Source organism: Sinocyclocheilus grahami, unplaced genomic scaffold (assembly GCF_001515645.1).
Source record: "Sinocyclocheilus grahami isolate Dianchi unplaced genomic scaffold, SAMN03320097.WGS_v1.1 scaffold25.1, whole genome shotgun sequence".
In the NCBI taxonomy this organism is placed as follows: domain Eukaryota; kingdom Metazoa; phylum Chordata; class Actinopteri; order Cypriniformes; family Cyprinidae; genus Sinocyclocheilus; species Sinocyclocheilus grahami.
Window position 1 is genome coordinate 2,772,534 of NW_015505204.1, and position 27,537 is coordinate 2,800,070.

At 34.3% G+C, this 27,537-nt stretch overlaps 2 protein-coding genes across 5 annotated transcripts; one reads left to right on the forward strand and one right to left on the reverse strand.

Moving 5' to 3' along the window:
* Positions 1–3,147: 3,147 nt before the first annotated feature.
* snx8b (sorting nexin 8b) lies at positions 3,148–11,302 on the reverse strand. Its single transcript, XM_016250629.1, has 13 exons — positions 11,211–11,302; positions 10,775–10,843; positions 9,470–9,615; positions 9,268–9,388; positions 9,036–9,172; positions 8,827–8,907; positions 8,495–8,655; positions 7,591–7,720; positions 7,295–7,363; positions 6,995–7,066; positions 6,860–6,940; positions 4,348–4,497; positions 3,148–3,603 (listed from the first exon to the last, which is right to left on the reverse strand). The coding sequence occupies exons 3-13, from the start codon at positions 9,605–9,607 to the stop codon at positions 3,466–3,468; spliced, it is 1,278 nt and encodes a 425-aa protein (XP_016106115.1). The 5' UTR covers positions 9,608–9,615; positions 10,775–10,843; positions 11,211–11,302; the 3' UTR covers positions 3,148–3,465.
* Positions 11,303–13,224: 1,922 nt separating this feature from the next.
* On the forward strand, positions 13,225–26,204 carry iqce (IQ motif containing E). Of its 4 annotated transcripts, none has more exons than XM_016249155.1 (22): positions 13,225–13,694; positions 13,949–13,993; positions 14,148–14,193; positions 15,026–15,178; positions 15,722–15,856; positions 15,962–16,032; positions 16,499–16,612; positions 17,616–17,666; positions 17,789–17,859; positions 20,299–20,371; positions 20,485–20,525; positions 20,620–20,789; positions 21,078–21,133; positions 21,285–21,505; positions 21,795–21,902; positions 22,376–22,469; positions 22,570–22,692; positions 22,778–22,879; positions 23,987–24,090; positions 24,326–24,447; positions 24,719–24,820; positions 25,397–26,204. In XM_016249155.1, exons 1-22 carry the CDS (start codon positions 13,644–13,646, stop codon positions 25,546–25,548), a joined length of 2,205 nt encoding a protein of 734 aa, XP_016104641.1. In that variant the 5' UTR covers positions 13,225–13,643; the 3' UTR covers positions 25,549–26,204. The 4 variants fall into 4 exon arrangements, with proteins under 4 accessions (XP_016104641.1, XP_016104649.1, XP_016104656.1 ...); XM_016249163.1 differs by having other exon boundaries at positions 25,400–26,204; XM_016249170.1 differs by lacking the exon at positions 24,719–24,820.
* The last annotated feature ends 1,333 nt before the right edge of the window (positions 26,205–27,537 follow it).

Consider the following 27,537-nt stretch of genomic DNA (forward strand, 5'->3'; position numbering starts at 1 on the left):
TTGCCTTAGGTATCATATGTTCAGTTAATATTCCAAATGGAGTATTGAACGATCTGTTAAAGATAATGTAATTAATGACTGTGCACCATGTCAGAACTGTGCAATCTGTTTATCATTCACATGCACATTTTATGTTCCATTGTGTTTATTCGTTTTGCTTTTGTGTGCATTAGTATGCCATTATTTCAGTCACGAGGTAATGCTTCCATTCAGAGATGGGAATTAGTCTCAGATGTATCATTCCTAAATGTGTAGAAAAAAAATCCAGCAGAAATGTCATTTTTTGATCTTAAATTTCATTCTCCTAGCCCGTCGTAATATGCAGAGACAAAATAAACCATTCATATGATGATTCCGTCTCTGGCGCGATCAAAACACTGCTATGTTTGTTGGAGAATCCCAACCAAGTCGGGGGCGGGGTTATGACATACTGCAGCATTGACAGTAAAGCTCAAATAGGAAGCACTGTTTTACCTTTGACTGCTCCATCACCCATATTTGTTTCTCTCTTTATGAGGATCTTTATGGTCCCTTTTGCAAAGCTGTGAACTCCTCTTCTGTTATTCCCACATGTGTGCATGTTCTACTGTATCCATGGTTTTACAAGAGGAAGAGCACTCACTTTAGTTGACAATAAAATTATGAGTTGACATATGGCCATTAAAATGCACTTTTCATTCTCTATAAAAACCCACAAGGATGTTTGTGATTTTAAATCTTGTATATTTGAAGATTACACTGCCTTTTCCCTGTTTTCTCCCTTGCGGTCACATCTTTGATTGAATTATTCTATATATAGCGATAATAAAAAAAAATTTAATTTGAAAATGATTCAATTTGGAATTAATTAAAAGTAGTTTTGACATGTTGTTGCTTAACCAAAAACAGACCCACTTCATGTGTATTTGATCTATATTTGGCACTTTAAGAAGTTTAGAGACTATGATTTGTCTATAACTTGACTATAAAAGAGTTTGATTTATTTGGACAGAAGGTTCAAAATATAGAGATTTAATCTAAAATGGACACACGAACAAAACTGTATGACTTCAGATTGACACTACTGGTGTCACTACATGATTATTTCATCTTAACCTCACTGCTGATTTATTTATTTATTTATTTAATTCTTACACAGTCGATGGTTGATGTTTCATTTGCCCTTTTTTGATTGACAATAGTCCAGCGCAATTATCTCTAATTAATCATTTTAAAAAAAATTCACTGATAAAACATTTGGCGTAAATGGTTCAGTTGATGAAGCACTGACTAGCTGCAAGCTTAAAGGAATAGTTCAAATGAACATTTGCTGAAAATGTACTCGGAACAGATTTGGAGAAATGTAACATTCCATCAGTTGCTCGCCAATGGATCCTCTGCAGTGGATGGGTGCCGTCAGAATGAGAGTCCAAACAGCTGATAAAAACATCACAGTAATCCACATGACTCCAGTCCATCAGTTAATGTCTTGTGAACCAAAACCTGTGTTTAGAAAAAAAATAAGGCATTCCATAAACTTTAAACTGCATTTGGCCAAAATACAAGTCCGTGATCTATATGATAAAGCGTCCTCCAGTGAAAAAGTCCATCCCCTGTTGTCCTCTCACATCATAATCCACTGACGTACTTGCTCAGAACTGTTTTGGACTGTTTTTTTTCACTTGTAAATGGTGCTTATTCTGTGCATATTTCTCCCCTGATTCAGATGAGGATTATTGTGATGTTTCTATCAGCAATTTGGACTCTCATTCTGATGGCACCCATTCACTGCAGAGGATCCATTGGTGCATAAGTGATGTAATGCTACATTTCTCCAAATTTATTCCGATGAAGAAACAAACACATCTACATCTTGGATGGTCAGTGTGTGAGTATATTTTCAGAAAATGTTAATTTTTGAGTGAACTATTTCTTTAAGTTGCATGACATATAATGCCAACATGTCAGAAACTGGATGCCGTGATGTTAAGATTTTATGAGGCACAGATCTGTTGCTCAAAACAGTCTAGTTTTGTACCTGGCATCTAGAACTATTCAATACACTGCCATTTGTATAAAACCTATTGGCCTTTTCTTGTGTATATGTGTGATGCCTGTGGATAGTTTTCAAGGTCCGGTGCTTTCTCAACATTAAATCAGCTAGTTTTGCTTGAAAAATATTTTTATATTTTTGCCGTGATGTTAAGATTTTATGAGGCACAGATCTGTTGCTCAAAACAGTCTAGTGTTGTACCTGACATCTAGAACTATTCAATACACTGCCATTTGTATAAAACCTATTGGCCTTTTCTTGTGTATATGTGTGATGCCTGTGGATAGTTTTCAAGGTCCGGTGCTTTCTCAACATTAAATCAGCTAGTTTTGCTTGAAAAATATTTTTCCAGAATAATCTCGGTCTTTGTTTGAATTTCTTCAGATGGGTCATTTCTGATTAACATTTTCATCCATACTCAAATTGTGGCCTTATATCTTAAGGATAACATAATATTTGAAAATTATGTAAATTCCTGCCAAAATTAAAAATTATTTTGGATTACCTGAAGAGAGATGTATGAACTGACCTCAGGTTTTGGAAGATCTGGGATTATTTATTTGAACATGTAATCACATACTGCATCAAAACATATTAAAAGAATAGGAAAATAAATGAGAAATAAATGAAAAAGACAAAAATTATGTTGGTCTCAAAGGGTGTCTTTCTACAACATTTTTAAAAATAAATATATTCTTTTGATATTCAGTGGCCTCAAAATGTATTTGGACACTTAGGTGCTATTATAAATGTCTGAATATAATTGTAAAAAAAAAAAAATCAAACCAAGTTTATTTATTTAATTGAAATAAAGATATCACAACCCACAAAATAAGTTGTTTGAAAAAAAGACATTTTCCGGTTGTCAAATATTGCACGGACCAGTTGGTTAAAAGCAGTGTTATTTTAGTATAATTGAGATACTATTATAGTTTTTATTCATATTTTGAATTAGTTTTAATAATATGGTTGTTTTTTTTTGTCATTTTAAATATGTATGTATGATATAGATCAAGTTAAACTCAATGAAAATGAAAAATGTTGCCTTGGTTCCCAGCTGAAATAAAATAAGTTTAAAGTTTATTTTTAGTGTATTTTATTTCAAATAAAGAAAATCTTATGCTGTTTTAGTAGAGTGTAATAATCCTGATTAAAAGTATGTGCAAAAATTGTTAACAAAAATTTAGTTAATTTTGAATGCATTATTTATTAGCATACCCTTATATTTTGTATCTAATGAAATGTTTAGTTATGTTTTATGTGTTCAAATATGTTTTGGGGTCACTATGTTCTCTGTATTTACATATCTGGAAAAGTCATGAAGAAAGGTGTTAAACAGTCAAGAGAAGGAAAACACATGGCATGAAGAAATACACTGAGTTCTTGGGTATTTGAGAAAAGGCTGGGAATTTCCCTCATATTTGCTGTCCTGGTTATGCGGGGCCAATGACGGCACAGGTCTTCTGCCTTCTGGAGGTGTGTGTTTGAGATGAAGAGCGAATGGAAGCTTCATTAGCACTTTCAAAAAGGTCCTTCAGTTTTGGATGAAGGTCACCCCACACATCACCCATCTGAGGAATGAAAAAAATAAATAAATTAAAGCTGCAGGCAGCATTGAAAGGGCCCCAGCTCACCGCCACCTGGTGGCTTTAGGAAAACTGTGAATGGTGGGCAATATGCTTTTAAAGTGACAAACATAAGAGGAATATGCCAAAGTCATTTATATGTGCCAAACTTCCTGCTGCCAGCTGGTGGCGCTATGACTATAACTGAATATTGGTGTGTAGATGTCTTCAGGCCAGGACTTTTATCAAACATGTGAAGTTTGGTGCAGATTGGACATTGCATATTTAGGTACATGTATTTGGACATTGCTCATGTTGCCAGCAGGTGGTGCTATGATTATAACTGATAATGGGGAACACTTCAGATGTGTTCAGGCCAGGACTCTTATCGAACGCATGAAGTCGGGAGACTTTTTTGTAGGTATTGCTGTGTTACACGTGTCTACTGAATTTCGTACATGTATGTGAAACATAGCTCGAGGGGCACTTCGTTGAAATTTTATAGGTGGTGCTATTGAGCCATTTTGCCACACCCACTTCTGAAACCCATCTGGCGAACAAGAGTTTTCGAGCATGCTTAGGCCCAAAAAAATGCGATTCATTTTGGAGGAGAAGAAGAAGAAACTGAGCGTTTCCAATAGGGTCCTCGCACTATCGGTGCTCAGGCCCTAAATACACAGTTCACACAATTTAAATCGTGTTGAATTGATAAAACTATCTGAAGTAATTATTAAGTTATTAGAAACACACCTCTTTGTGTCCTTGTATTTGTGAGTGGACAAATGTCCCCAGTATTGAAGTCACAAGAGGCAGATAGGTGAAGACCAGCTGGGTTTCTTGATGCAGACACAAAAGGGAGAAATAACTCCTCATCTCCATGGTGATAATTGTGTTCTCCTGCTGTAGGATGACACAGAATAATATTTAGTTCACCTGTCAGTGATGAGGATTTCACGCTTTCTGTAGGTTACATTGTTATGCTAGCTGGTGGCCCCTTGTGTGTGTGTGTGTTTTATGTGTTGAATTTTGATGACTTTTACATGTCCTTTCCAGTCATTCTTGATGACAACATTAGTATTTTTGAAAATCAGTTGAATTCAGACAAATTCGCAAAGGGGCCGTTCACACAGAAGACATTTTTGAATTTCACTGAGAAGTTTTTCTATTGTTTTAGTAAGCGCTTGACGAACTTGTTAAAAGTTGCATTTGTGTCTCGTTATTTTGCAGCGTCTCGCGTAATGCATATCAATAGCACGATTTTCAGTTTCTATTTGGTGTGCTATTTATACGCAGAAATTGACTTTGGCGTGCACATGATATTGACATGTTTGGCGTGCATATAATACGCACTTTTCACATGCATATGATCAGTGTTGGGGGTAACGCATTACAAGTAACGTGAGTTACGTAATCAGATTACTTTTTTTCAAGTAACTAGTAAAGTAACGCATTACTTTTTAATTTACAAGAGAATATCTGAGTTACTTTTTCAAATAAGTAACCAAAGTTACTTTTTTTTTCCAATTTATTGATTGACAGCTCTCCTGTCCCCATGTTGAGAGAAATCAGAAGATGTTACTAGTTCAAAATAAACATGAATATGCATTAATTCATCTCACTCACAAAAAAACAACACAGATTCAATATTCCTCAAAATGAATAAAAATAATGTAACTCAGAATATGACGCAAACCTGCAATAATTAAATGTTAAACAACACAAATATTCTTTATGTATTTAATCCCATTCTATTAACCAATGTCTTTGCTTCTGACCTTCGATGATCCAGTTCAACCATACTAATAAGCAAAAATTACTTTAGACAAACATTTGTGTGTTTTTTTTATTGCTGAAGTGTGTTGAAATGTCTTCTTCTGCAATCTACTGTACAGACGTAAATTTCATTTCACTTTTGGTGTGAAAAGGCTTTTATATTTGCCAAAAATAGAACTTTTTTATTTTAAAAACAAACAAGCAAGCCCTGTCCAAATTTACAAAGTAATGCAAAAGTAACGTAACGCATTACTTTCCACAAAAAGTAACTAAGTAACGTAATTAGTTACTTTTTTATGGAGTAACGGAATATTGTAATGCATTACTTTTAAAAGTAACTTTCCCCAACACAGATAATACGCAGTTTTGGCATACATACTGTATAATACGCACCAACCCCACACCCCTAATCCTAACCATTGCGTATCATATGTACGCCAAAGTCCATTTCTGCATAATATAAATAGCACGGCAAATAGAAACAGAAACTCGACTGATACGCACTTTCATGAGACCGGGTTGCGTAGCGCGTATTCACCTTAATTCTAAAAATGCCTCACTCAAGTTAAATGTATATGTAGGCTAATTTAGAAAAAACGTGTCTCTATACATTGCGTTCTTTATTAAACTGCCCTGCCTCTTACGTTTTTAAAAGCAACAATGTTCTGTGCAAATCACCTCTAATCAGAAGAGCTTTATTACCAAGTATGTTTGCACACACAAGGAATTTGACTTGAGGACAGGAGCTTCCAGTGCAGAAGAAAGTACAAACATAGTGCAGACATACATAGGAATAACACAGTAGGGATGTAATATAACACTAATATAATAAAAAAAAGAAAAATTGAATAATGTACTATATACAGAAATAGAAGTATAGGAAAAAATGTAATTGTTAAATGTACAGATATGTTTATTAGTGTGCAGATATGTTATTTACAAAGTGTGCAGTTTAATAAAAATATAACTATGTTAGTTGTGATGGACGATGTCTAATTATGAAAGATTAATTGTTCAGGCTGAATATAGCCTGTGGGAAGAGCTGTTCTTGTGCCTGGCTGTTCTGGTGGTCAGTGCTCTGTAGCGCCTATAATGACTGATTTATGAACCGTTTTGTGTGATTCAAGAATTGTATTTATTATAGAACTATAGAATTATATATATATTACATTCCATTTTCCATACCTGGAAAACACAATTTAAAGGTGAGTTTATTAATTTTCGCCAAAAAAAAGAAGAAAGTTTTTAGTACATTGTTGTCATATAGGTACTGTAAATGTACCCTAAACACTTTTTTTCTTTCTAAAGAAGATATGTACTGTATATAATATATATTTTTTATATTTCTAGGCTGTGAATATGTCAACCCTGCTGGATTACTGTACAAATGTTTTTCTTGTGGACAGTGCACCATGGCAGAATGTCTACCTCTATACTTTAGTTTGGTTAAGTGTAGTTTGCATGTTGGTGTGTTTGCTATATGTTTTACCTGTGAGAGTCGAGACTCTGATTGCTCGATGCTGTTCTGGTACTTTAAGTGTGTAGCCACAGGCCCATTGGTGTGAAAAGGCTTTTATATTTGCCAAAAATAGAACTTTTTTATTTTAAAAACAAACAAGCACACAGGCCCGCTGCGTTTTTCAAACGCTCTCTGATGCTCTAGTAACACACCACTGTCATGACGATCACACAAGTCCTATACACATATACATCCAAAACTATTAGCACCTGAATGTCATTACAGTTTAATTTGTAAAGTGTAAAATGACAGTCCTTAGAAATTGGTTCAGTCACACATGCAGAGTAATATATGACCAAACTCCTATTACCCCACCTTATACCAGCTGCATATGCCCCATTAACATCCATTAAAACTATTTTGTGGCAAAATCGATATAAAAAGTTTTGTACAGACAGTACTCACTCTGTATGACTGCAGCTGTTCAAGGAGGAGGTTCAGTTTCTCCACCACCTCATCCTCCTCTCTGCTGCCCTGGTGTGTAAGAAGTGGTTCGAAATACTGCGTTTAATTTCTTTTCAACCAGAGTCTTAATATTGTGGGTGTCATGATAACATTGAGGTGCTTTGAAGCTTTTTGTTCATACCTACAGTCTATGGTTCATACGCTTCAGTACAGTTTGGTGATCTGCATAATTGCAGTCATTTTGAAGGTGGTGTTTGTTATTAGACTAATGCTCAATAATGATCATGTTTTAATACCTGGTGTGCAGCTTTGTCGGCAAGAAGACCAAATTCTCCTGACAGCTCTACAAGTGACTTCCTCTGTGTTTTCCATGCTTTGCTCATTGTAGCATTCACTGGCAGGTCTGATGTGTCCGAGCCCAGTTCACTGTTGAAGAGTCAGGTAATAACTGTCATATTTTCAATAAAACATAGCCTACCAGTGCTATTATTATTAACTAAAATCAAAACCATTAAAAACATTTTTCTTACTTGAAATAACATAACCATTATTTGAAATACAATCAAACAAAACATGAAAAGCCACATTTCTCATTTTCATTCAGTTGAACTATAACACAAATAAATAAAACTGAAACATAAATAAATAAACAATATAATGACTATAAAAAGTAGCAAAAATACCAAACAAACTTACATTTTTTAAACTAAGTTTAAAATCTAAAATAAAATATATTATGAAATATAAAAATACAATTAATTCAAAATATTAATAAAAACATAACAGTATATTAATGATAATAAAATAACACTGTAGCATCGCTGAATATGTATATAGAGGTTACAAACCACCCCACGCACCACAAAAAATTAAAGTATCTAAACATTGATAGAAATATAGACACTTGTCTTACATGTTTTTAATGATAAATACTTAATAATTCATAAATTAATGTTAACATTAATATCAACAGATCATGACAAACTTTTGCACATTGTACATGTTAGCTATGTACATTCGTGGGTATTTTTTATATCACACCTGTTCACTCCATTTCTTTCAAATGTTGATACGTAATATTTATATTCAAATCAATTAATTAAATTCCATATTTCATCATTTATGTTTAACTTAAATTAATAATTATAAATATTACCATATTTTTTAAATATATATTCAAGTTCAGTATGGTGTGTTCACCTCAGGTCTTTGCCAAACATGAGCAGATCTGTTGAGTTCTCCCGTGAACGCTGAGCCATGCGCTCAGCTACATCTCTGAGTTTATTGAAGCTGCTGTGGATATTTGCAATGACCTCTCGATTAGCGGCAGCCTGGGTCTGTATGTCCTCAGGTAGGTACACCTTAAAAAATGACATGCAATATTCATTTTGTGTGTCAGTTTACTTTCAAAAGGTACTGTGGTGATACACTGGTACAAGTGGTTCTGTGATATATACCAATAATACCATGATATTTACATGTTTTTTCAAAGAATATCATGGTATTTTAATTTCATGTTAGCTTTTACCCACCTTGCCATGCAAGGCCATTTGGGAGGTCAGAAACTCATCACCTGTCTTTTTATATGCATCACGCAGCATATTTTGAACCTCCTGCAACACACAAAAAGGATGAAATGTTATGAACCCCTATTTTATTCAACTTCGAAACAAACAACAATTATCATGTTTGGGCAAAATATGAATTAATTATACTGCCATCTGCTGGTTGAAGGGCTTACCGTGCTGCTTGCTGACAGAAAGATGTTGACCAGCTCATCTCCTGCCAGGACTGGATGTCTAATCACCAAGGTCATAAACCTTTGTAGACCACGGCGGCGGCTATCATTGAACTCTCGGTCTGACATTGAGTTCAAAACTGAAAATGAGCAGGAGAGAGAGAAAAAACTGAGTTTTAGTTACATAAGAGTGTAGATTTAAGAAACAAACTCATTTGCAGAGAGTTCTCCTCACCTCCTTTAAGGATGCGTTTGGGGGGCAGAGGCGGGACCTTCCTGTAGATGAACTTTTGCAGCAGCAGACCATGGAACAGCTCAAAATCACTGTACCTGCGCTGAACCGGGATCTGGAAACACTATATAAAGTAAAAGCAATGAAGTAGTTAATATTGTATAGGGAATACAGAATGGCATATATAAGTACAAATTGAGTTTACCTTGCTAACAATACGGTACTCCACATGTTTGAGAAATGGCAGTCCTTTCCTTCGAAGCTCTAGCTCCACCAGCACACTGTCCCCCAGTTCCTTTAAGGATAGCCCATCCACCACAGGGTTTTGCTGACCTAGATGCATTTTCGCACCTGACAACAAATGCACAGGTTTAATTAACAGAGTTCAAATTATTCAGTGACTTTCAGGAGGGTCAAATTGTTGAAAAGCTCTATGGAAAACTTTAATGGCATAATTTCTTGAGGTTCATTGTGCTCCATCCAGACTGGCTTTTTGTGCAAAGTCAGCCAAAAGAGCTTGGGGCCAGAGCAAGGACACAATAAGTTGATCAAATGTGATATTTACCATGTTACAAAAGATTTCTATATCAAATAAATGCTGTTCTTTTGAACGCATTTATCAAAGAATTCTTAAAAACTGCATTACAGTCTTCACAAAACTATTAAGCAGCCCAACTGTTTTCAACATTGAGAATAATAAGAAATGTTTCTTGAGCAACAAATCAGCATTAGAATGATTTCTGAAGCATCATGTTACACTGAAGACTGGAGTAATGCTGCTGAAAAGTCAACGTTTCCATCAGAGGAATACATTAATTATTATAAAATTTAAAATACATCAAATTTAGTGTCACAATATTATTGTTTTTACAGTATATAAATTAATGCAGCTCTAGTGAGCATAAGAGACTTATGCTTATCAAAAAATCATACCAACCCCAAACATGTGATATAAACTTATTTATATGAATATTGAGGGTCAGATCCCACCGAAACAAAAAGTCTGTTATTTGCTATAGTCAGTTATTTTTACTCTGGACATTAGAAGATGATTTCACATTTGAAATAACTGTGGTTGATTAACTGAAAATTCAATATCCATTTTGTATTATATAATGCTCATGCAAATCACTAAAAAACATACAGTGAATATTGTGATGGATTTAGAATCATCTCCAATATGGTTTAACTGAAGCGTTTTAATCTTCTGTAGAACAAAGTGACCTATTTCACATCAGTGCTTGAAATGAACGACCATGGCTTTTTTGTGTATAAATAACAGTGAGATGATTTATATGTATTGTGCATGATGCTTACTGATAGATACATGTAAGGCAAGAGTTGTGATTTTGCCATTTGGCATTTTTAACATAATTTATTTCTATTTGTTGTATTTCTAATTGATTCAGTGTTTACTCTACATATAGGTATCGAATTTCTTCTGTCTATCTCTCATGTCTCAGTGTGTAATTAGGGTCTGTAAGCTCTTTGTGAAAATAGGATTCGTTACCTTGTCACTGGGGCAATGGGTGATTTCAGGTGATCCTCAAGTTTTGATTGAACACTGATATGCACAGGTCTGTGAAACAAAGATGAGAAATTGCTATTATAACACACGTATAGCTATATCTATGACAAAGCACATTCAACATTGATTTAATGCTCTTTTATAATACAAAAATGTAGCTTGAATCACAGCACTGAAATCAGTATGCCTTGAATTATAAATATATGTCTTTGCACTTTAAAAAGCCTCCAGTGAAACATTACATCTAAAAAGCAATATACTTTAAAATACCTTTTTAGTACTTTATTTTTAGTAGTCTACTGCACGTCAAACATGAATGCACATGTAAAATTACTCTCTATGAAATGCACAAGCTCACACAAGAACGTAATGATTGCTTTTCTTGAGTGAAGTGATTTTAAGATTTCTCATTACTTACAAGATTGCCGATGTGTATGAAGCTATCTTCAGTATCCCAGAAAGACCTTGGCTCGCACCTCGACTGCCCTTTTCATGCTTAACATCTGACTGTGGCTGCATAACACCAGCAGATCAGATCTCAGTCTCATCTCTCTCCCTCCCTCCCTCTTTCTCTCTTTCTCACGTTGCTCTTTCCCTCCCCTTCTCTTTGCATCCCTCAACACACACATATTACCATTAATCACCTTAAGAGGATAGGACCTCTTTAAAAAAACCATCACAGCCTCTTGGAAGGCAAGCTGGAATTAAAGCTTACGTAACTGGGTTATAATAATGAGAGTGGCCTGGCGAAAGATTTAGGGTATTCGCACAGACTTTAAAAGCTTTGCAATAGAGCTGCTTGATAACTAGATTCAAGCAGAGAGGGTGACTCAGGTCACACATGCAAACACCGCCGTTACAAACTCATTGACAGAATAGCCTCTTATTTGAATAAATAATCATAGTTTTAGATAAATTATTGGAGAGATTGTAACAGGTGGCTTTTAATACACTCAAGTAATCCCCAGACCAAATCCATCTATGAGAAGTCCATCTCCATCATCACGTGTGGTAATGTAATGTAGCAGTGGCATAGGCTCTGCTTTTTCCCCACAGTTACCATTAAATATGAAATTATAACAGCAGAGCAGGATTATGTCCCCTGCAGCGCTGCAGCTGTTCACTGTTTCCTCTTTCTGTAACATTATTTTAATGACTATCACTGAAATCTTGAAGCATCTGAATGTCCTTTTTTCCCCCCCCCCCCTATTTAATTTGATACATTTGTTTGTCAGATACTTTATTTTCTAGGAGAATAACCCTTCAGCCATACTAGAAAGCTTACTTTTCTATCTATCTATCTATCTAATCTATCTATCTATCTATCTATCTATCTATCTATCTAGTTCAAGTTGCTTTATTGGTATGACATTTGTGTTATAGTAGGCTATTGCCAAAGCATTTTAATTATGTTTAAAATACAGAATAATTACACCACCAAAGCAATAAAGGAGACAATAAATAAGCAATAAATGATTGGTATGACATTTGTGTTATAGTAGGCTATTGCCAAAGCATTTTAAGTATGTATAAAATACAGAATAATTACACCACCAAAGCAATAAATAAGCAATAAATTAGAAAATAAATAAATACAATAAAAATAACAACAGCAGACAGTATCTATCTATCTATCTATCTATCTATCTATCTATCTATCTATCTATCTGTCTGTCTGTCTATCTATCTATCTATCTATCTATCTATCTATTGTCTGTCTATAAGCAAAGCATTTTAAGTATGTGTAAAATACAGAATAATTACACCACCAAAGCAATAAAGGAGACAATAAATAAGCAATAAATGAGAAAATAAATAAACACAATAAAAATAACAACAGCAGACAGTATCTATCTATCTGTCTGTCTGTCTATCTATTTATCTGTCTATCTGTCTATCTATCTATCTATCTGTCTGTCTGTCTGTCTATCTATCTATCTATTTGTCTGTCTATTGTCTGTCTGTCACACTGTTATGGCACACAAAAGGGTAGGCTAATGTATACAATGTTAGATTTTTTGAGTACAGTTTCAAGTAGGCATAAGTGATACATAAAACGCTCTGTCTGTCTGTCTATCTATCTATCTATCTGTCTGTCTGTCTATCTATCTGTCTGTCTGTCTGTCTGTCTATCTATCTATCTATTTGTCTGTCTATTGTCTGTCTGTCACACTGTTATGGCACACAAAAGGCTAGGCTAATGTATACAATGTTAGATTTTTTGAGTACAGTTTCAAGTAGGCATAAGTGATACATAAAACGCCTGTCTATCGAAAAAAGAAAAGATAGAAAGAACCAAGTGGTATTTTAAGAATTCACAAACTACATAATTTGATTCAGCGAATGGAGCTGTACTTCAAACAGGCGAGCGCTCAATCACGGTGTGCGCAAGCGTTGCGCAGAGCTGACGCACATGAGCACGTTTCATTTGCTGACTATTGTCATGTTCAACGTTTTGGTTGCTAGACGACAATAATGCACATTACACCCGTACAGCGAAGAGAGACGCGAAGCGACGCAGAGCAATATTATTATGTTATTAGTATTGTTTACTCCGTAGCGTTTACACACCATATCGACGTAGGAGCTGCTGCTTTTCATAACGGCGACATCAGGAAACAGCTGCATCTTGGGAGCTTCTTCTTAAGACCCCCTACCCATGTCAATGCTCTTTTATGCTGTTTTATATTAGGATTGACACGACTCTTTGACATGAGAAAAATAAGATTTCCTGCTGCATCATAATAACCTACTCGGACACTACAAGTCGTACCTCCACGAGAAAGTATTATGGTCCTATTGTCTGTAAAAGGTGATGATAAAATAAAAACAGGCCATCGCAAAAGCTATAATGTCTGTAGTAGCTGGAGAACTTGTCACTGAAGAGGAGGTAGAGGATCTGGTAAGTACATTAACAGTTTTCATAGATGTTCTGGACTGTAACATTAACAAAAATACCATACAATACCATGATTTTTGGAGATGTACTATGTGAGAGTATGTCTTGAGATACCACCTCTTGCAGAAAGTTATGCAAATACCATGTCATATGAATATGATAATCATTATTTAGGAACATTGGTTATATTGACGTTTAATGGTATTACAATTTGATATACTACTTAGTAGTATATATATATATAATTTGTTTTCAAGGCAGAGGACAGTCTTTGTAGCAGCTGTGTGTCCGACACTGAAAAGGTGAGATGGACATTTTTTAAATATTATCCCCCTCCCCCCAGATTTTAGGCCAGCCTGTTTACTTAGTTTTACTGAATCTTTCATTCTTCAATCTTTGAATGTTTGTGCCAAAAGGTACTATATCCATGTGTCTGATTGTTGGATTTCTTTTTAGAAATCAAGAAAAAAGAAAGTTTCAGGCAGACCACATCCTTCTCCTAGTAAGTGTAAGATTTAGAAATAAGTTTAAGATCTATTGCATTTCCATGCCTGCCACACAAATGTTACCATCTGTGTATTACTGTATCCAGTGTTGGGGAAAGTTACTTTTAAAAGTAATGCATTACAATGTTGCGTTACTCCCTAAAAAGTAACTAATTGCATTACCTTAGTCACTTTTTATGGAAAGTAATGTATTACTTTACTTTTGCGTTACTTTTTATCATCTGGGCTGGGCTCATTTTTCTTTCTTCAGCAATACAAAAATGAATCACAAATGTTATGTTTATCTAAAGTCATTTTTGCTTATTAGTATGGTTGAATTGGATTATCGAATGTTAGCGATTAATAAAATGGGATATTTATGTTATTTAACGTATTTATTTATTGCAGTTTTGCATTTCACGGTTTTTGTTCATTTTGCGAAATAATGAATCTTTTTTTGTGCAGGTGAGATAAGTAAATGCATGTTCACATTTATTCTAGAACTACGGTAACCATCATGTTTGCACAGTACACACAATGCATCTGCGCTTGTTCCCGATTTCTCTTCGGGGATGGGGACAGAAGAGCTGTCAGTCAATAAATGGAAAAAAAACTAAGTAACTCAGATATTTTCTAAAGTAATGTGTTACTTTACTAGTTACTTAAAAAAGTAATCTGATTACGTAACTTGTGTTATTTGTAATGCATTACCCTCAAAACTGACTGTATCAACACAGCATAAAAATTGTGAAAATTTCTGTATTTGCTCATTTAATTATGGAGTACTAATGCAACTATATACACTACAAAAATGCTTTTTAAATAATAGATCATTTTCTTTAAATAAAGGGTCACCATACCTGAATAGTGCAAACTTGCATCTGAAGAGAACTCCAGTAGCATCATGGAGGACAGTGAAAGGGACACAGCTCCAAAACTATAAAACCTCTCCGGCTGGTACACCAAAGGATGTCTGGCTACACTTACAGAATGATGGGAATGGTCTGTCCCTTTTTTTTTAAATAATGTGGCTAAAACTTTACACTGTGTTCTGCATTTTACCATTTTCAATTATGTATCTTCTACTGAAAAAGATGTAGATAAGTTTACATTATAAGATGTAAATTGCTGTTATGCTTCTCAGAAAATCTCGTTTTAAAGATATTTAAAAATGACTTAAATAGCTGACTATCACAGAAATCACATTCGAAGGTCGTAAACCTTTTGCTCTTTTAATATTGGATCGGTAACTGAGAAACACTGGCTCAGGATCAAAATGCTTAGCTATATGCATTTGAAAGACATGCAAATGTAATGTATTCCTGTAAAGCCTACTGTTTCATATTTGAAAAATGAATTTCTAATTTATCAACATGATCAAAACCTTGCTGAAAAAACCTGTTGTACACAGTCTACTACCTGTACATGCCTTCCATCCTCTCATTGATAGTGCATACTTTTTAGCAAGTAAAAGACCTAGTATAATTGTAAAAATGAAACAACTGAGGTTTACTTTATCAAAAAGTAAAAATTTGTATACTTCAGGGACATTGTCAAAGTCTCCAAAAGGTGCGGATTACAGTGTCACGCAGACCAGCATCTCAATAACCAGCACCCCTGAATACTTGAAGGAGGCCTTAGGAATGAAAAAGCCAAAATATTCCTGCTCTGCATCCAACGGTGAGATAAAACTATCTATAGACTTAAACCTGAATTGTCCATTTCACAGTTATTATTATTTTAATTTTTGTCACCATGTTATTATTTTTTACAATTCTTTGTCAGGTTATGTTCCAGGGACCCCAGACTTCAAAGATAAGGAGGAAATGTATGATGAAATAATTGATCTAAAAAAGGTGAAGTTCACCTCTCGCACACTCGCTCGCTGACGTATGAGTGCCTTTGAGGATGTGTTTTTAGAAATTTGATTACATCAGACAGCATGTTTTCAAAGAATTTGCTTTATCTCAATTGTCATACGATCTGTCCTATATGTATATCAGGGATTAGTGGTTCGGATTAGTGTGTCCCAAATCATAATTTGTTAAAAATAGTTTCCCAGATGTTCCTGGATGGTCTAATATTTTTGCTGGATTTTTAGGAAATGTGTATCTATACAAGTGTTTTGGGCTAATATTACCCGCAATTCAAGTGGAGGAAATAGTGCTTAAGATGTATTAGTATTGCATAATACTAGCAATAGTACTAGTATTGCAAATTTTGTCTGTTAAGGTGGATGTACTCTTGTACTTTCCCATATGTGAAGCAGAGGTATGCATACTGAAATTTCATGCACCATGTGTTTGCTCTCCATTTTCTCAGACCGTCCAGTCCCAAAAGGCTGAATCGGACAAGATGAAAGCCAAGCTGCGGCGTCTTGAAGAAGAAAGCACTAAGAAAGACAGACAAATCGAACAGCTGTTGGATCCAGTGAAGGTGACGAACAAACCTCAGCAAATCCAGAAGCAGAGATGAGCTGGAATAGTGGATAAGCATGATTACGTCACCTTATTGCGGAAATGAGTAGTTTAGTGTGAATGTAGAATTGAATTGAAATGAATTTCACATCACACGCATAAACAACACTGTAGCATAACTGCAAAAGCAAGCAGCCATTATGCGTTTATACTTTGTAATTGAAAAGAACATTATTTCTTGAATGACAAACTTGATTGTCGTGAAATCTAAAAAAACATTATTTACAGGGTGGCATTGTCATTGCCATTTTTAAAATTAAATTAAAGAAGTTAATACTTTTATTTAGGAAGGATGCAGCATTTAATTGTTTAAAAGTGACAATAGAGACTATAGATTGTTAAAAAAAACTATTTCAAATAAATGCTGTTCTATTGATGCTTCCTGAATCCTGAAAAATGTTTCACAAAAATATTAATATTAAGCAGCAGAACTTCAACTGTGATAATAATAAGACGTATTTCTTGAGCACCAAATCAGATTTCTGAAGGATCATGTGATAGAAGAATACAGTTATTTTCATTTGAAATAATATTTCACATAATGAATGCTTTTTACTGTATTTTTTTACTGCAGCCTTTTTGAGCATAAAAGGCTTCTTTCCAAAACACTAAACACAAAAAGTAATACTGACCTCAAAAGTTTGAACATAGTGAAAATTAAAGGTGTTCTCTCAGAGCTTATTTATTTAAAAAAAATTGGTAACACCTTATTTTAAGGTGTACTTGTTACACATGTTACATGTACCTACTGTTAATAAACAAATAATATGCATAATTACATGCAAGTAACCCTAACCTTAAGCCAAACCCTAATCCTAACCCTAACCATATAATATGTACATGTAGTTAACTAATATTACTCAGTACTTAAATGTATAATTACACTGTAACAAGGACGCCTTGAAATAAAGTGTAAACTAAATGTATATTGTGAAATAATTATTTTTGTGTTGATAATATAGGACCCAGAGTATGCAAGGGGTTTAGTGGACAGAAAGACTGATCTTAGATCAGTGAGTATGCCATTATAAACATCTCACACAACCTTACAATCACAATTCATCAGATCAATGATTCTTAATTTGATGAATGATATAATATGAAAAATGTGTTTCTCTTTTTTTGAACACACCAGATCATTAACGGACTGAAACAGAGGATTCTACGATTGGAGCAGCAGTGCAAAGAAAAAGAAAATGCCTTAAGGTCTGATGCCAAATTAATTTATATTATACTGTCATGCAATTAATCATGTTATGGTGAATCAATACAGCATGAATAAACTTCATTATAGCTTAAAGGGATAGTTCACCCAAAAATGAAAATTTGATGTTTATCTGCTTACCCCCAGGCAGGGGCGTAATTTCCACTGGGGACAGGGGGACATGTCCCCCCCACTTTTCAAAATTACGTTTGTGTACCCCCCACTTTCAAATTCGTTTGTTATGAATTTTTTTAACCCCAGTTACCGCACGGCGTCATCGCCACGGAGGAGCAGGACAGAGCAGGGCGTCCAGGAACGTCGCGTGCACACTCTAAAAATAGCTCACTGAAAGTTCTAATGAGCGGGTATCGCGGTTGCGGCACAATCAGCGATGAAACACCAGAAGCAGCAACAGATGACTTTAATGTCATCATAGATGAAAAGAAAGAAAGAAAGAAAGGAGATGTGAGTTGGTTGATTCAGTAAATTAGCTCAGGTCAGGATAATCATATTTTCTGTCTACACCTGTTAATGTTAGCCTACGTTGACTGAGCTAACGTTAACATAAACTGTTGCTAGGTAACAGACTGTTGTTAGCTAAATATTTAATGTAGAACAGTGGTTCCCAAACTTTGGTACGCGAGGCGACAGAAGGGGTACGCAAACAAAATGCTGAGTATTGCGGTGTTTCGTGAACGAATCATTCGCGAAAGTCATTGATTCAATGATTCATTTATAAATACAGCCACTTGCTTAGTTACCGAATGAATAAATGACTCGATGACTCACGCATTAAGACAGTGACTTACCGCTAGCTACTGGCGCTTTTAGTATTTAAAAGAATCACTTTTCACTTTTTTATCATCATTGTATATTAATCTATTGAACATTTTTTTAAACATTAATATTCTATTTATAAAGATAAAAAATGCATTGGAAAGTCAATTTAGGGGACAAGTATTGTCCTTTAATGGACAAGGTGCAGTCTAAGTGGAAGAGAGGGTACGCAGAAATGCTTCAGGGGGTACTCCACTCTAAAAAGTCTGGGAACCACTGCTGTAGAACATTCTGTCCTGTGCAACAAGTGATTTATTTTATATTTTCAGGTACAGCGGATAGTTTGAAATAAAAGTTTGTTTAACAGTGGAAAATGAGTCTCACATTATTTAAACATTATTCAAAACATTAATGGTGAACATTTTCGACTTTATAAAATGATTCTCTCAAGTCTTGGCGATCGACCCCTATTAAACATTAAAGAAAGTAAGACATCTTTTTCTTATCCATAGTTTAGTAGCCTACTATTCTTTTTGCCAGAATTGATCATTAATCAACTTAATTATTTCCTGGATTTTGTATCACCATAGTCCCTAAATGTATGTACATGCAGGAAATGGGATTCAAATCGAAAACATTTTCCCCCATTTTGTGTCCCCCCCACTTCTCAAACCAAAATTACACCCTTGCCCCCAGGGCATACAAGATGTAGGTGACTTTGTTTCTTCAGTAGAACACAAATTATGATTTTTAACTCCAGCCGTTGCAGTCTATCAGTCGTATAATGCATGGCAATGGTAACAAAATCAATGAGAGTAAAAAAAAACATGCACAGACAAATCCAAATTAAACCCTACGGCTCGTGACGACACATTTATGTCCTAAGACACGAAGCGATCGGTTTGTGTAATCTTTTAGCTTTAAGTCGGTTTGTACAATCCGGATAAGTGCAAGTAAGTACCATTTTGATTAGCCTTCGTACCTACAATGACTGTGCACTGTGTAAACAATGAGTGACGTATATGCGTGAGAGATCACTGCCGGCGCTTGCGTAAACTACGCCAGAGCGCGTACACAAGAAGATACACCATTTATGTCCAACACAAGACAGTTGGACATAGTGGTGTATTAGAGGTAAAAAATGATACTGTTCGGTTTCTGGCACAAACCGATCATTTCGTGTCTTAGGACATCAATGTGTCGTCACGAGCCGTAGGGTTTAATTTGGATTTGTCTGTGTATGTTTTTTTACTCTCATAGATTTTGTTACCATTGCCATGCATTATACGACTGATAGACTGCAACGGTTGGAGTTAAAAATCATCATATGTGTTCTACTGAAGAAACAAAGTCACCTACATCTTGGATGCCCTGGGGGTAAGCAGATAAACATCTAATTTTCATTTTTGGGTGAACTATCCCTTTAAGTGTTACTGGCTAAGTGGAGTCTAAAAATCTTATACTTCTTTGTACAGGCTGTAAAATCATAACTTATTCTAGTGACATTCTTGTGAAAATGATGTATTTCTATTTAAATTTTTACTTGGTTTTCCCGTTTTTTTTTATTTGATTAAAAACTAGATACTTATGGACCCCAGTGTATGTTAAAGTTAAAGTATCTAAAATGATGAATTGTGTTTTGAAGAATGAATTTGCCATTACAGTCAGCTTCAGAGTGACCTCAAAACTACCAACATGCAGGAAATGAAGATCACTGTGGAAACCTACTTTGAAGAGGTATTTTACATTACTCTCTCTCTCTCTCTCTATATATATATAAAACTTCTGTGTGTTTTTATTTAAAATTAATAAAAATGTAATTATAATACAAATGTATTTTTCATGCTTAGGTTCAAAGATTGCAAGCACTTTTGGAGTCAACTGAAAGAAGGTGCAAACATTGTTAATTTTACTTGTAATTTGATGGTCCCTTTGAGCTTGTGTTTGGGTTTAGTCTTTTTCTCACTCTCTTTTTCTCTGTTCAGTAATAAGGCAGAGAGCAAAAACATCAGGCGGCAGAATAAGACCCTTAGTGCAACGGTTCTGAAACTCACAAACACTGTCCAACACCTGGAGAACGAGAACCAGGAGCTCAAAAAAGAATTGACACTGGAAGAGATGAACATGATGGACAGCCTTGCGTGCCGAGCCAAGGGTACTTCAATTTACAAAAGCACATTTAAACTTAGATTTACTGTAGAACTGGAAACACTATTTCACCAAACGTCATTTACTACAGACAGCTGCTGAAAAAGCTCACTTAAACCAGCCTAAGATAGTTAGCTGGTCTTAGCTGGTCTCCTGACCTGGCCAATTTGGTGTTTAACTGGTTTGGCCAACCGGCCAGCTGGTCTCCTAGTTTAAATGTGCCAAAAAGAAGTTTTAAGCATTTAGTATTTCCTGCACACAGGGCTAAATTCAGTCAGTATTTTTATGTTTACAGGTTATATGGATTGGAGTAAACAGAGACTTGTGCGCCGAATCCTGGAGCTCGAAAAGGTTTTTTTTATATATATATGCGTATATATATATATATATATATATACATACATACATACATACATATACATGCATGTGTGTATATGTTACATTAAATGTTTACATTAAACATGTAGAATGTACATGTGAATGTAGTTTACTTGTTTTTCAGAGAGTTGAGCAGATGAAGAATCTTCAGATCACTAAAGCATCAGACTCACAGAAGAGCCCAGACAATAAAAGCACTGAGTCAGAATCGTCCAATCAGAGTGATTCTGTCAACACAGAGATGGAGCCATCTGTGATTAAAGAGAATGATGTGCATTTGAGGGAAGCAGTTAAGAAGCTTGGAGAAGAGAAAAAGGAACTACAGGAAAAACTAACCCAGAGAGAGTGAATATATTAAAAATATCACAATATCATATTCTTCAGAAACCATTCTAATATGCTGATTCGGTGCTCAAGAAATGATTTATATTATAACCCATGTAAAAAAAAGAAAAACCTTTGTGCTGCTTAATATTTTTAAGGAGACTGTGATTTTTTTTCAAGATTCTTTAATGAATAGAAAGATTAAAAAAACTGGATTTATTTGAAATAAATTCAGAAATATTTCTCATATTTTGTTTTCTGAACTATTTAAGAGCAATTCTGATTGAAAATATTTTTTATTTCTTATTAGCGAGGAGATAAAGCAGTTGTCTGCTGAGAAGGATAAGAGTCTGAAAGAGGTAGAAAACGTGCTGAAGGAACAAATCAGAAAGCATGAGGGACTGATGCAAACACACAGGTTTGTAATATAAACATAATGAAGGAATCATGAATTAAAACTAGTGTGGTGATGTTTTTGCTCATTTTTGAAGATGCTTACATGAGTTCTCACATGACTGAATCTCTTATGTGATGATACTCAAAAGCTATTAAACCCTGATTTATTTGAACGCATTTGTGCTCCTTTTTAGAATGTATTTATTGCCGTAGTTATTGTTGGAAGAGTTTAATCTATGTTGAATACAAAACATTATTTTATATCTGTAACATTTCTGTGACATTTTTCTGAGTGAACAACCTTGGTTATGTGGGCAGAAAAGAAAAGTCATTACAAAGAAATAGAAAAGAATTACATTTTGATGAAAGATTATGAAAACTGACTTTCTGTCTTTTTAGAATAACATGCATTGATGAATCATGATAAATATGAACATGGAAATTAATAAAATAAAAGTAAGTAAAGTCACTTTAGATATCATGTTTTATTTACAGGCAAGAGATGGGTGCACTGACCATAGAAATCAACTGTTTGAAAGAGAAACTAGAGGAGGAAAGAAAACTCAGATTACTACAAGATTCAAGTCAGGTAAAACGTTTAAACTCTTTCTTTAAGAATGTATACACACAGTTCACTTAAGTGCAGATGGCAACTCATGCATATGAAATCCATGTTTCTCATCTCACAGGTTCGGGACGGTTCTTTGTCATTAACACTCACAGAACCATTGTCGTCATCAGCGGTCATCCCGATAGAGAAGAACAGAGCAGCTAAGATCATCCAGACGTACTGGCGCTCACACCAAATACAGGTTGGTACAATACATTGACATACTGTACACCCACAGTGACTGTAGATTATTCATATCCTCATTATTCTTCTACTCCTTCTCTTAGGATCTAGTTCTTTTACAGTCCTGTCTCAGAGGGCATCTAATCAGGCAGAGGCAGGTAGATGGACAGAGTCAAGCAGACCCAAAAACCATCCCTGTTGCCATGGTAACTATTTGTGGCCTTTTGATGGGATGTTTTATTATACATAGTTTGTTTATGCATAATATGTTGTTGATGTGCTTAAGTTAGTCAAATCAAATCCTATATTTCTTTCAAATCTTATATATATATATATATATATTTAGTGTATTTATTTATTTCTAAAGAAATTATTTCATTCATAAAGGATACATTGAATTGATCAAAAGTGACAGTAAATACATTTATAATGTTACTAAAGATTTCAAATAAATGTTCTTTTGAACTTTCTATTTATCAAAGAATCATGAAATACGTATCATAGTTTCCACAAAAATATTAAGCTGTACAGCTGTTTTCAACACTGATGATGATAATGAGAAATGTTTCAGAACCAAGTCAGCATATTAGAGTGATTTCTGAAGGATCATGTGACACTGAAGACTGGAGTAATGATGCTGAAAATTCAGCTTTACCATCACAGGAATACATTACATTTTAAAATATATTCAAATAGAAAAGTGATATTTTAAATTATAATAATATTACAAAATATTAGTTTTTTTTGTGTTTTTATTAAATAAATGGTTGTTGAGAATAAGATAATTTTTCAAAAACTTGTACGGTAGTGTATATATTTTTACTTTTTTTTATATGATGGTGTGTGTGTGTGTGTGTGTATGTGTATGTTAGACCAGTTTATGTGTTTATGTAGTATGTTAGACTAGTTTAAGTGTTTATGTAGTTAATAAAACCTTACTTGTATCACACTTGACGTGTTCATTGTTTGCTTATAACTGGAGTCACTTAATCATACAGATTTATGCTACAAGCTTTTGTAGAATTGTACAGTAAGGAAGTTATTTCCCTTAACCAGGAAATTAACGTTCTTAGACTTGACAAGACAGTTGACCCTGAGAGGTCAGCTAAATATCTACAGCGGATCTAAAATATGAATAATTAATTATAACTAGTTATGGTTAATTATTCATATGTCCTCATGAGCCGAGTCGCTACAGATGTTACATCAAATTATTATGGTACTTGTCCAGAAACCATGGTAATTAATTTGTTGTGCTTAACCCTATGTATGGTCAAAAAATTCCTTTGAAACTTCTTGACTATGTGTTTCAGAGCCAATCAGGAATGAATGCTCAGGCTGTACAGGAAGAGGAAGTGACTCTGCTGCAGTCTGTCTTTAGGGCTCATCTCAAACGCAGCACTCGGACGATGGACAGGTGATATAGTTAGTGTATACACTAAATTACTACATCGATACACACTAGACAATTAATTATTATTGCACACTTCCATATTTACATTATGATTCACAGTCAGAAAATAAACCTTGCACAGGTGATTGTTCTGGTGAGAGAATGCAAGTCTGCAGTCACAACAGTTGGTTTGAATGAATATGGTTGCATGCATGGCCAGGTGTTCTCCTGACAGCCATATGTTGACTTGACATTGCAGAGCATCTGCAGTGACACAGTCTGCATCTTCCATACATCAGAAGAAGCTGTATCTCTCCACTCCTCCACTGCTGCCCAGAGGCTGCTCACAGGCCGTGTTTGCTAACAAAATACAAACCTCAGGTGATTATTCATCTGAAATAATGTGCTTTGTTCTTGCTGAAGAGATCGATTTAAACTCATGCTGCTAATATTCCTGCCTGTTAGTCTTGGATCAATAAGACTTTGTTGGTTTTCACGTTTAAAACCTTTTAATGAACCAAAAAAATGTTGTAAACAAAGATTCATACCTGGTTATCTTTATAATGTCTTGTACTGACTTCTCTTTTAAAGCACCGTGACTTGACTTGTATTGAATGTTTATTGTAATATGTTAAATGTAATACTCTTCCAGGTGTAACTCAGAATAATAGTGAGGAGACTGCAGAGGAACTACATCCTGCTAATAATGATAAGATGACAAGACAAGAGCTACATGACAAGAGCTCAATACCAGGTTAGAATACAGGATATCTGTAACTCATTCCTATTACACTACCTTTTTTTTTTTAAAGAAATTATAACTTTTGTTCAGGAAGGATACATTAAATTGATCAAAAGTGACAGGAAAGTAATTTATAAGATTTCTGTTTTAAATAAATGTTGTTTTTTTAACTGTCTGTTTATCACAGAATATCAAAAATATCATGGTTTCCCAAAAATATAATATTAATATTAAACAGCACAACTGTTTTCAATTGCTAATAATAATGTGTTAATAAAACGTTTCCTGAACACCAAATCAGCATATAAGAATGACTTGTGAAGGATCGTGTGAGACTGACGACTGGAGTAATGATGCTGAAAATTCAGCTTTCTCATCACAGGAATTATTTATTTTTAAATGTATTAAATATTGTCTCTGAAATATCTTTCAGAGGCATTAAAAAGTCTTACTGACTACAATCTTTTGAATGGTAGTGTATGTCCAAGACACCAGTATATCTTTGAATAATCTCTGATACCTTTATGCATAAAGTATAATCATTCATCTATTTCGTGTAATAAAATCTATGATTTTGTTGGTATTAAGCAGTCCTGAAGATCCACCAACAGCAACAAGCCAATGAAATTCCAAACACCGTCGATTCAGACGACTCTGATGACATTATTGTGTCTCCTTCAAAGCCGATGAGAAAAAGAGAAAAATGCTTAAGTCCGTCCAGTGCTAATGACTTGATTTAGCTTCTTTATTTACTATTAGGAGCTGTTTTTTCTTTCGTAACTTGGATCACACACTATTTCCTGAGCAACCTAAAAAGAATTGAAGCAAAAAAAAAGGACCATATATGGGCAATAATGACTGTACAGAGAAGAACATGGATCATGGATGATGAACATTCAAACATGGTTTTGTCACACTTTACTATTCTGTGAAGATCAATTTTTTTTACTTCTAGGAACTAAGCCTTCAAATAAGGGACAGATTACAGAAGATGTGTCTTCTCATTCCAAAAGTGCCTTTTGTTGAATGATCATTTTTAATGAGGATCAGGGATTTAATATTACATATTACATATACATATTACACTAAGCAGGATATCGCATAAAACATATTTAAGCCATTTAAGAGTGCATTTAAGGTACACCTCTGATTGATAGAAAAGGTACTGCGAATCTCCACAAATGTGGGTGATGTATGCTGTATAAGACAACTTTGTTCAGATTGGAGAAAGAAAAATGACAGTAAATACTGTTTCACTTAAATGTTGTCAATGTGTTAAATGTTAATATAGGTGTATCTGTATTGAACCAATAATAGCACTGAAAATGTGATGCTGTTTTCCAATTTTAATGTCTTGTTAAAACTGATTTTGCTCGAAGAGCACATTATTTTTTGTGCCATTGTTCTTGAACTTGTGTTAGAGTTTCTTTATTAAAAGCTTGTTTTCTCTGGTCTTTTGTCCTTTATGCTAAAGTATGAAAATACCTTTTCCTCGTTTAGTCTAACTTCCTATCTAACAATGGATACCTGATTATTCATTTAATCTTTTTAACCAATTAATATACATTACTTCTCCAGTCCTTTGTGATGTAGGCTACTGGATAATGGTTAAGGATAATGTTTTTTTCTTTCTGCACAATTTCTACCTGATAAAAAAATGTACACTTTGGCAAATAGAAGAATCTATATTTATTATAAACATGCACATGTAGTTTGAAGCCTTTAACTAAGAAAGGAAACAGTGTTTTGATCCAAGTTAGAGGTTTTGACCTCGTCAGTGATATATTTGAATACATTTGGTCTCATTTATTATTATTTCTGATCAAAAATAAAAATCAGACAAAACGGGGAATATAACACCATTTGGTGACTGAATATCGGGTATTAATAGGGTTAAAAGTCTTGCAACAAAAAAAACACAGAAATAGTTCATATAATATTTAGTTTGACCTCATGAACATTTTCTGAAGGCCAAGCATCTTGCTGACAATTTGTTAAAAAATAAAAAATGATATATTCCTGATTTGATTGTATGCGTATTTGCAAGTTAAAAAAAGACCAATCACAATTCAGTACGAAAATAAATGCAAGAAGGAGGACCAATCGGATCAAGTTATTATGCAAAATTACTTTGATCAAAGTATTTGATCAATTGATCAAACTTTACCCTATTTATAACGTATAACGTATTTTAAAAACGTTTATAATATGCTTATATGTAATATAATTTAAGTATACACTTGAAGCAATTAAATAGTTAAAAAGCAGGAAAACAAAAAAAACACAGAAATAGTTCATATAATATTTAGTTTGACCTCATGAACATTTTCTGAAGGCCAAGCATCTTGCTGACAATTTGTTAAAAAATAAAAAATGATATATTCCTGATTTGATTGTATGCGTATTTGCAAGTTAAAAAAAGACCAATCACAATTCAGTACGAAAATAAATGCAAGAAGGAGGACCAATCGGATCAAGTTATTATGCAAAATTACTTTGATCAAAGTATTTGATCAATTGATCAAACTTTACCCTATTTATAACGTATAACGTATTTTAAAAACGTTTATAATATGCTTATATGTAGTATAAATTAAATGAAGCAATTAAATAGTTAAAAAGCAGGAAAACTGTGGAGAAGAACAATAAAAACGACAGTATGGCCAAAGTGATATGACTTTAAATTACGTCATTTGGCCACTAGAGGTCAGTAAACATATAAATCCATT